The 11,145-nt window shown below is 42.8% G+C and overlaps 1 protein-coding gene across 1 annotated transcript; it reads right to left on the reverse strand.

Annotated features, from left to right (window-relative positions):
* Window positions 1-9,796: 9,796 nt before the first annotated feature.
* Window positions 9,797-10,929, reverse strand: LOC124676142 (anthocyanin regulatory C1 protein-like). The gene is made up of 2 exons (XM_047212216.1): window positions 10,728-10,929; window positions 9,797-10,618 (listed from the first exon to the last, which is right to left on the reverse strand). The coding sequence occupies exons 1-2, from the start codon at window positions 10,858-10,860 to the stop codon at window positions 9,999-10,001; spliced, it is 753 nt and encodes a 250-aa protein (XP_047068172.1). The 5' UTR covers window positions 10,861-10,929; the 3' UTR covers window positions 9,797-9,998.
* Window positions 10,930-11,145: the final 216 nt, after the last annotated feature.

An 11,145-nucleotide genomic window follows, 5' to 3' on the forward strand; every position in this document is an offset into this window, starting at 1 on the left:
GAGGTGCCAAAAAAAACTCCAAGAAAAGAAAGTTGATTGCACATAGAGGATGACATGCGGGTCCCATTTAGCAGCAGCGGTCTCAACGTTTCCAAGGCGGCAAGGGATCAAAAGAAAAAGGAAGTAGCCGAAATCGGGGGGTCAAAAAAATCCAAGAATAGAAAGAATTTTGGTTCATAGAGGATGACATGCGGGACCCATGATCCCGCATCGTAAACGGCTCGATCGGAGAACGTTGAACGAGATGGCGCGATCGAGAAAAAAAACAATGCCGAGAGGCTGCCATCTCGGGCCCTACATCCCTCGGCGGTGCGGATTTGCGTTGACTCGGCCGGCGAACCCGAGAATTCGCGATGCACCACGTCCCGGGCCACCATACGCGACGTTTTGGCCGCTTTCGTCGGGCTAGGTGGCCTCAAAAACGAGAAAAAAAAGTTTTGACATGCACCACGGAGGGACCAAAATCGTCGGCCATGGTACACCAGCAACCACGGCGCGACTTCAACTTCGTCGGCCATGGCAACTTTTCTTGTAGTGACAGTGAGGTTGTCAATCTCACCGGCTTGCTGCAAACAAAGAATTAGATGTATAGTGTGGATGATGATGTTTGTTTGCGAAGAACAGTAAAGAACAATTGCAGCAGATTGTATTTCAGATGTAAAGAATAGGACCGGGGTCCACAGTTCACTAGTGGTGTCTCTCCCATAAGATAGCAGATGTTGGGTGAACAAATTACGGTTGGGCAATTGACAAATAAAGAAGGCATAACAATGCACATACATATATCATGATGAGTACTATGAGATTTAATCGAGGGCATTACGACAAAGTACATAGACCGCTATCCGAGCATGCATCTATGCCTAAAAGTCCACCTTCGAGTTATCATCCGAACCCCCTCCGGTATTAAGTTGTAAACAACGGACAATTGCATTAAGTATGGTGCGTAATGTAATCAACACAAATATCCTTAGACAAAGCATCGATGTTTTATCCCTAGTGGCAACAACACATCCACAACCTTAGAACTTTTTGTCACTGTCCCAGATTTAATGGAGGCATGAACCCACTATCGAGCATAAATACCCCCTCTTGGAGTCACAAGTATCAACTTGGCCAGAGCCTCTACTAGCAACGGAGAGCATGCAAGAACATAAATAACATATATGATAGATTGATAATCAACTTGACATAGTATTCAATATTCATCGAACGGATGAAGCCTAGCTAGTGACCGGGTGTATACGTGAGCACGCGGTTTCTACGCGACACGTGTCTAACACCGTGTGTCCTGCCGTGTGTGTGGTGGGAAACGAGCGCAGAGTCTACCCCCACGATCTCTTCCGCACGCCTAAGAAAAAAAAACGAAAAAACGAAACCGCCCCCTCGCCCCCGTGCTTGACCGTCTGACCGCTACTGAAGCGAAACTGAGCGCACGAGCGAGGGGAGTGCTCCGCAAGCGCGGCTGGGTCCGAGGCGAGCGGGCGCCACCATCGCGGCGGCAGCAAGGCGTGCCACGCCCACGCTAGTGCCAGAGCGGCGCGCGTGAGGCCGAGCGGCCTCGTTCGATTTGGGGAAGGCGGAGCGGGGCCACGGGACCGGTCTCGTTCGATTTGGGGATGTCGAAGACCGGGGCACTATTTCGCTCGTGGGAAAAGGAAGAAGAAGAGAGAGGGATTAGAAAAAAGGAGGGTTGACGCCGTTTGGCTCTGTTTGTGAGGCTAGTATCTTAAAGCAGATCCAACGGTAAACACCGCGTGCTCACGTATACACCCGGTCACTAAATCCACTCTCATTCATCGAATCCCAACAAACACAACATGAAGGATTACAAATAGATGATCTTGATCATGATAGGCAGCTCACAAGATCTAACATGATAGCACAATGAGGAGAAGACGACCATCTAGCTACTGCTATGGACCCATAGTCCAGGGGTGAACTACTCACACATCGATCCGGAGGCGATCATGGCGATGAAGAGACCTCCGGGAGATGATTCCCCTCTCCGGCAGGGTGCCGGAGGCGATCTCCTGAATCCCCGAGATGGGATTGGCGGCGGCGGCGTCTCTGGAAGGTTTTCCGTATCGTGGCTCTCGGTACTGGGGGGTTTCGCGACAGAGGCTTTAAGTAGGCGGAAGGGCAGGTCAGGGGGCCACACAAGGGCCCCACACAACAGGACGGCGCGACCAAGGCCCAGGCCGCGCCGCCTTGTTGTGTCGTCGCCTCGTGGCCCCACTTCGTTTCCTCTCCGGTCTTCTGGAAGCTTCGTGGAAAAATAGGACCCTGGGCGTTGATTTCGTCCAATTCCGAGAATATTTCCTTACTAGGATTTTTGAAACAAAAAACAGCAGAAAACAACAACTGGCTCTTCGGCAACTCGTCAATAGGTTAGTGCCGGAAAATGCATAAATATGACATATAATGTGTATAAAACATGTGAGTATCATCATAAGTAGCATGGAACATAAGAAATTATAGATACGTTTGGGACGTATCATGGCCCCCTCATGTGCTTCTTTGGCCCATGTTGCTTCTCGTGGTAAAAAACTGATCAGATATTTTTTTTCTTCAATTTTTAGGTGTCCAGAAGGTCCCTGAAACAATAAAATACGAAAAGGAGGTTTTCTGCCTCCAAGGAATTAATTACCAATGATAGGGACTTTGTAGGACAGTCCCAGATATCAACTAAAAATGCATAAATAATGATGTATGATGGCAAATATCAATGAAAACTAAACATATATGTAACAATATTGATGATGTAAAATGCATGTATCAGTCGTGTCGCGCGGCCACGGTCGGGAGGCGTGACGACCTCCAGAATGGGCTCGTCGGTTCTGACAAACCCCAAGTGCGGGAGATCACCGTAGTAAAATTCGATAAGTATTTGTGTATCGAACCCACGAGGATCTGAAGGTAAACTATCTATTCTCTAAAGCCCTATAACCCACATATTATATTTCCTTCTATGCAAAGCTAGGATCTAGTGTGCGGTTGCCAAGGAGGAGAAATTTTGCGGCTATGGGTGGATGCCTCCAAAAGTAGGGTTTTCTCTCAATATATAGTGATAGAGATGCAATCTTGGCCATAGGATGGATGCCCCTTTGATCCAAGAGCTATTGGGCACCTCTAGAACCTTTCTAGGACACTCTCTGTTATTTATGAGTCCATCAAGTCCTGACTTGGCCGAAATTCTCAAATATGGAAGGAGTTTGAGTCAATAAGTCACATATTTTTGGGTTTCCGAAACTGCCTCTATATCCTTCAGTAATATGGCAACCACAGGAGCATCCATACTCCGATTTGGGCGAATTTTATATCTAAAAGCAAGCGCATAAAAGTACCCATAATTTTTTCAATTGGTACATTTTTCATTTGACGCTGTCTTCGGAGCCTATAGTGGCGATCTTCGAAGAAAGTATTGTAGGGACAGATTTCAGAAAAATCCAGATTTGACTATAATGATCGGTTTTCCTTCCATATTTTACTATTTCCTACACAAGAAAGTATAAAACAATAACTTGTGAACTTTTGTAACTATATATTAATAGTTTAGTCTAAATAAATATTATAAAATTATAATATAATAAATATTTTAGTACAATAAACTACAAAGTTCATGTATGCATTTTACATGCATCAACATCGCCAAGCTTAACCTATGCTCGTCCTCGAGCATAAAGGAGATAAAACTAACATGAAGTTTGGAGTTTATTGTATTGCTTCTATATGATCATGCAGAGTCTTACAAGGTTCAGTCGTTAAACAATAACAATAAGCAAATAAACTATAAAGTGATATCTCTAACATTCTACAAAGCATGCATAATAATAAGTGGTATTGTAAGCAAATAAATGAGAAGTATTATGATCCATAAAGCATGCTTGGATAATTCTATAGAAATGATTTGGAAGACTCATTGTCCTATGTTTTGATTATTTTGACTATCTTGACTCTTTGAACAACGAGAAAGTAAGTAGAAAATATATGTGCTAGTCCTCCAACAAAATAAAATTTAAAAGAGACCATAAAGTGAAATTTTGAGCTATGCAATTCATGTCAACAGTAATAATAAGGATGGGGCTCCACATATCTATTTGTTAAGATATACTCATGATTCATGTGTTTGACATCCTATAAATAAGTGTCTCATTCTCTAGCACATTTAGATAACCACACCTCATACTCAACTTCAGATTCCCGCAGACCTTTCACATATTGTTTTAACCAAAATTAACACAAAGGGGTACCTCCATGCTGCCTGTACAAAGGACCAAAGGAGATTAAAATATCGACTTATATAGGCCATCCATACCAGGACAACAAGGACAACAGTCTTGTGAGCATCCTCTATAAACTCTCTCTCTCACTTTTTTCTCTCTTTCTTTTTTTCACTCTTTTTTTTCTTTCTATCTTTTTTCCACTCCCTTTTTTCCACTCTTTTTTTTCTTTTTCTTTCTTTCTTTCTCTCTTTCTTTATTTCTTTCTTTCTTTATTTTCTCTCTTCCTATTGAGGATGCTCGTACTGAAACTTTTACCATGATTAGGCATGGCTTCGGTTAGTGCCCCAATGTACTTCTCTGACATATATGCATACTCTAGTCTTTATTTGATAATCCTCTTTGTTTCATCCGATATGGCCACCAGTTACTAAAAACATGATGGTCAACTAAAGATAAGTGCAATGTTGAAAGGTGTTTCCCATAACAGCATGGTTCCAACCTAGCTCATTACTCATAATTTGTCAAACCATAACTTACATAGTGGTGTTTTCCTTCTATACCTTACTTTCCCATGATCTTTAAATTACACAAAAAGGACATTTTGAAGCAATTGGAGGCATAACACACATATTATACTTGGAATAGAAAGTGCCATGTAGGTAGGTATGATGATAGTGGGTGAGTTGATTTGGATACAGGTCTAAGTTTGTGTGAGAATTCATCTTTTGGCTAGCAAAAGGTTTAAAAGCATGCAATAGTGTTCATAGTGCTATTCATTTATCATCAAACAATGATACTTGATATTAACCATCTATGTATACTAATAAGAAGCAGCACTAAATAAGTCACTTAAAACATTACCATTCAACAAAGAATTTGAAACTAGTAATACCATGCATAACTTGACCTTCAACATTTTAAGCATTCCTCTTTTTCTTTTCGTGGCATGTAACTTATTTTCATTGAGGTATTCAAGAATGGGATAATTTATTTCAGTGTCTATTTCATATGTATGCAAAGTATTTATTATTATGGTCTCATTTATTTCAAGCGAAAACTAGACACAACAAACATGAAAGACGCTCCAAGTTTTTGCGATAACTCTATGTTTCTCAAAAAACAAGGTTTAGGGGTGTGCAAACCAAGAGTTTAAAGATGAGTCCAGTGGGGTGCCATGGTAATCCCGAGCTTATGGTCTTCACCGTTCTTGGATAGCTCTTGGTATGGTGTTCCTCTATTTCCTGTGAAAAAACGTGAACGCAAAATTTTCTCCCATTCTTTTCTATGGGGTGACATTAGTGGTACAAAAATAATATAGTTGATGCCATTTTCTTCAAAGATAAATTATTTCTTCATGAACCAGAGATCACATAATGTCTTACTCATTCTAGTATATTAAAAGTTTTAAGAAAAAAATCATTTTGATACTTAAAAGAATGATTCTAACATTAAGAGACGGAATGTGTCAAGAATTTTAGTAGTAGCAAAACTGGATTTTTTCGACCACTTAGGCATGTCAGGAATTTTAGCCAATTTTTTTGAATATATAGGATGAAAAATTTCAGCTACTGTTAATTTATCAACATTTTAGGAGTTACCAAAAAATAATAAAAATCATGCACTAAAAAGTGCAGCGCAGAAATCAATAACTCCAATTTTGTTTCACAACTTTTAACATCCAAATGGGTAAAACTTGGTACTTTATTTTAGAAACCAGATAATAAACTAAAAAGAAACTATCTTGCAACAACAATCATGCATAAGAAAAACTAAAAACAATCAAAGATAAATAAAACATTGGTCCCCGCAAACATTCAAATGGGATCATGAAAATAAAACAAGAACATGGGTTTGAAATGATTTACTTGAGATATTTGAAAGAGAGGGGGATGCATGGGCATCCCCAAGCTTATGATCTTGATACTTCTGGTCCTCTACTTCTTCCTCATCATATCATGTTACTCATCTCAAACAAATAAATAGTTTCAGCTCATGATACTCCAATGCCTACAAAATGGTTAGTTATCCAAACAAATGATATGATAATTTCTACCAAGATGGAAACTATATATAGTACTTATTGGGAAACCATTTTATTCAAGAAGAAAACATAAGTAGAAAGGAAAAACTATTTTTTTTATATTTTTTTAGTGTAGGAAGAGTTTTAATGATATAGACTTTTCAATGGTTCCATTGGCATGAACAACACATGCTCAAGGTCGACCCCAACTTCTCCATTGCTCATCCTTCTCATTTACTCTTCCATGGTTTATTTTTACTTTTATTAAAACTATGAACTAATTACTATGTAATAAGAAGTAAAGTTATTTTAAAATTTTATAAGGACATAAAGGTGTGCTCAAATTAAATTTTATTTGAAAGCATGTGGAGCACACCACAAGATTTGAAACCATTAACTTTTAAATCTAACTCTCTTCCTATGCATTGGCATTTTATATATGAATAAATAATAGAAACTTAATGGTAGCCAATGCATATAATGACCCGTAGCTTGGATTTTAAATAACATGCAAACATAAAGAGGGCTTTTATCTCTTCCCCTTTCATAATATTTGCAAGCTTTAAAAGTAGACTCAACAATATAGTTGTGACTAGAATCACCACATAAAGACAAATCATCTAATGAGCTTGTGGTATCATCTATTTATTTTACATCATCATGATCCTCCCATAAATTAGACAAACTTATATCACATAGAGGATCATCATCAATAGTATACGAAGGGGTGTTCATAGGAGTTTATGTGTTACCATTGTTGTGAGTTGGAGATGGGTAGCTACTCCATTCTTCCTCCACTTGTTCTTCTTTATCTTCTTCATGGGGTTGTATGGTAATCCCCAAGCTTATGCTTTTGTCATCCTCCATCTTTTGTTCTTCCTTGGCACTCTCAACATGATTTCTTGCATTCAAAACATTAGTACACAAGGGAATATTCAAGATTTTAACATAATTGTACATCATATCGTTCATATATTTGTGAGATTTACGAGAAATCTCCCGAGCATCTTCCATGATCAAATATTTTTTTATGGTTTTAATTTTATATGCAAGCAAGAATAGAATACTAGCACTACTCTCCCCGATAACGGCACCACAAAAAGTAGCTTGATAACCCCCAAGTGCAGGGGATCACTGTAGTACAATTCAATAAGTATTTGAGTGTCGAACCCACGAGGAGATGAAAGTAAACTATCTATTCTCTAAAACCCTATAACCCACTGATATGGCCTTCTATGAAGAGGTTTCTACTATAAAACTATGAGTGCTGAAATTAAAATGCAATAAGCAAACCCAATGCAAGATAAGTAAAGTGATATGAAGTAGAGTAAAATAAAGAAAGAAAGTAACTCAAGGGAGTCAGCATCTTGGCAAATTGCTAGTTCATTTGTGTGGCTGTCACAATTAGTGAAGCTTACTATAGTCTTCTTGGTGTTTTCTTCTAGAGAGAAGCCATATATAGGTGCACCCACTGATATGAGCATTTGCACCCCTAATGTTGGACCCCAAGGCCAATTAAGAACAAACAAGGGCATTATTAAGACATAAAGTCCAACCACCGCTGCAAGTTTTAATGTCCCCATAGTTATACCCCCTCGTTGATTAACCATGAATCAATACAACATGAATCTAAAAATTGGGACATGCTATCCCTCCTCCTATCATAATGCAACGGTGACAACCTCATGTATTTCCAAATGTGTGCACTCATATATTAGTACAAGAAATCATCATAGAAGATAACAAATACTTATATGCAACCATCAACAAATTATCTCACAATTACTAAAAACAAGTCACTACTCAAACAAGGACATAGAAACACAATAGATCATGGGAAAAATCATAGATTGCAATATACATCATGTTTTCCAATAGATTACAAAGGCGTAGATGAAGATGGTGCTAAGAGTGTTGATGAAGAGGTGCATCCCGTCGAGGAAAGGCGATGAACATCCTCGTGGCGGAGGCCACGAGAGGCGGTTTCCCTTGGGGGCAGCGGCCCGTTGCCCCTTCTTCTTGCTTGGACTAGGTCCTGGTGTAGATGAGCTTTCCCCCTACTTGGCGGCTACCATGGAGGGGAAATGTCGTGGCTATGGATGGATGCCTCCAAAAGTAGGGTTTTCTCTCAATATATAGAGGTAGAGATGCAATCTTGGTCATAGGATGGATGCCCCTTTGATCCAAGGGCTCTTGGGAACCTCTAGAACCTTCCTAGGACTCCCCTATGTCCTTTATGAGTCCTTCAAGTCTTGCCTTGGCATAAATCCTCAAATATGGAAGGATTTTGAGTAAATCACGTCACATATTTTCGGGTTCCCAAAATTTCCTCTTTACCCTTCAGTAATATGGAAACCACGGAAGCATCTGTACTCCGAGTTGAGCGAATTGTATGTACAAAACCAAGCGCATAAAATTACCCACAACTTTATCAATTGGCACTTTTGATTTGAAGGTGTCTTCGGGGTCTATCGTGGCCATCTTAAAAAAAATACCGCAGGGACAGATTTAAGGAAACTCCAGATTTCGCCATAATAACCGGTTTCCTTCCATATTTGCCTATTTCCTACACAACAAAGTATAAAACAAGAACGTGTGCACTTTTGCAACTATTAATAGGTTAGTCCCAATAAATGTAATAAATTTGCAATATAATAAGGATTTTAGTACAATAAACTATAAAATTCATGTATGCATTTTACATGCATCACGTGCCGAGGAAGAAGTTTAGCTCCCCACAATCGCCGCCATGGAGGCGGACATTCTCAATGTCGTGCCTCCACGCTGCCTGCGCTGCCGACTGGAACGTCCCTAGATAGATCCGGCGGCCGGTGTTCCGGTCAGTGATCTCGGAGACCCACGTCCCCCACTCACGCTGCCGCACGCCGTGGTAGCGGCTGCGCGGTGCCGGCGCGCCGCGGTTGCCGACGGCGCTGCGGATGGGCAGAGGGGAACTGCGGCGGGAAGAACCACGGTGGTGTTTCGCGGCGGGCGGGAGGTAAATCGCGGGGACGATGCGGATGGGGAGTATACGCGAGTCACTCGGCCGCTGAGGAAATAAGGGATGAGGGAGGAGAGATTTTTCCTCTCCGCTCAGCTATATATGCGCCGCTAACCGTTTTAGGGTTTCGGCTAGAGCCGGCCCAAATGGTTAGCGCCGCATATTTACTTCTCTAAAGCTTTTTTGTACTTCTAGAGATGCTCTAATGACATTATACCAGGTCAACAACCTCAACCACACTTTAATGGTTAAAAGGATCTTGTCTACCACATAGACGTGTCCCTATCATTGCTGCATAATTTTCTATACATCGATTTAACACTGAAGTTGCCATCCCTAGTCCACTTCCATACAGATCTATCCTTGTCAGAATTCAATGCATGACAACCCTCTCAGCAATGATCTTAACAATATAGTAAGCTAAAGTAAATTGGCAGCGCTTTATTTTGCAACGTAAGTACTCCTATCTTCGATTTTTGGATATTCCTTGGCACATTTGACATTTTTGGATGCAGCCTGTACGCCTCATATTTTCTCAAAAAGCAGGGTAACGTACAAAACTCAGTAGTCAGTACACAGTGCACACGTACGCATACAACGTACGGGAGCTAGCTAGCCACGATCACATGCATACCCGCGCGCGTACACGTACATTTGCAAAATACGGTGCATTTCGTTTACATAGCGTACGTGCGTACTTATGCAGATGCACCTTACGTGCTAAGACTGCAGACTCGCCCACACGTTGGTGTTACTGGGCCATGTTCAGGGACGTGACCCAGTCCTCGTCGGACTCGAGAAACGACGCCAAGGCCCGCACGTCGTCCATCCAGTCGAACGGCTCGGCCAGGAACTCCGACGTCCCCGAGCTGCTGCCGCTGCAGTCATCTCCGTCTTCTGATCCTCCCGTTCGCGTCTGCGCGACCGCCGGGGATGGCGGCGTGATGTCCCGGCTCAAGAAGAGGCCGCCCGTGCAGCGCACGGCCTTGGGCGCCCACACGGTAGCGGCCGTCGAGGACGGCTCCGCTCGAAGAGGCTCGGAGCTGGATGGCGCCACCGCCGCGGAGGATGAGCCTGAACCGGTGGAGACGCTGGGCGTGGCGACGACGATCCTGGCGGTGGCAGCGGCAGGTCGGGCGACACCGTGAACTGGAAGGGCCTTCCGACCGAGGGTGCTGTTCCAGTAGTTCTTGATTTCGTTGTCTGTTCGGCCGGGGAGCCTGCCCGCGATGAGGGACCACCTGTTGCCGAGGAGGCGGTGGAGCCTGACGATGAGCTCCTCCTCGTCGTCGCCGATGTTCCCCCTCTTGATGTTCGGCCGGAGGTAGTTCAGCCACCGCAGACGGCAGCTCTTGCCGCACCGACGCAGACCTGCGCGCAGATTTGGCACCCATTGAGGGTAGAAAGGTTAGTTCCGTTTAGGCTAAGGATTGAGTAGTTCGTGAATATATTACAATCGGATTAACGAGTGGATATGTACCAGCTCTCTGAGGCACCTCCCTCCACCTGCCTTCGCCGTGGGCCTTGACGTAGGAGGCCAAGATGTCGTCCTCCTTGCTCGTCCATGCGCCTCTCTTCACCCCTTCCTTGGCACAGGACGCCCTCCTCACCATCCTCCCTGATCGACCTCCCTCTCTAAACCCCTCTCCGTGTGTGTTTTGTGTTAGAGAGAGAGAGAGAGAGTCAGGGGAGAGGGATCTGTGGGCAGCAGGGCTTGTTGTGGTATTTATACATGAGCTAGCCTACGTGGCTCTGTTCATCACCTTGAACGCATGGCCATCGGAAGCGACACTTCTCTCAGTGGTAGATGGACCAAAAGGCTAGGAAGGATCCATGCGTGCAAATGAATCAGCACGGCCGCTTTATTTTTGGTGGCTGGTGTGGGCGGCCGATGATAT

The sequence above is a fragment of the Lolium rigidum genome, chromosome 7 (genome assembly GCF_022539505.1).
Source record: "Lolium rigidum isolate FL_2022 chromosome 7, APGP_CSIRO_Lrig_0.1, whole genome shotgun sequence".
NCBI lineage: Eukaryota > Viridiplantae > Streptophyta > Magnoliopsida > Poales > Poaceae > Lolium > Lolium rigidum.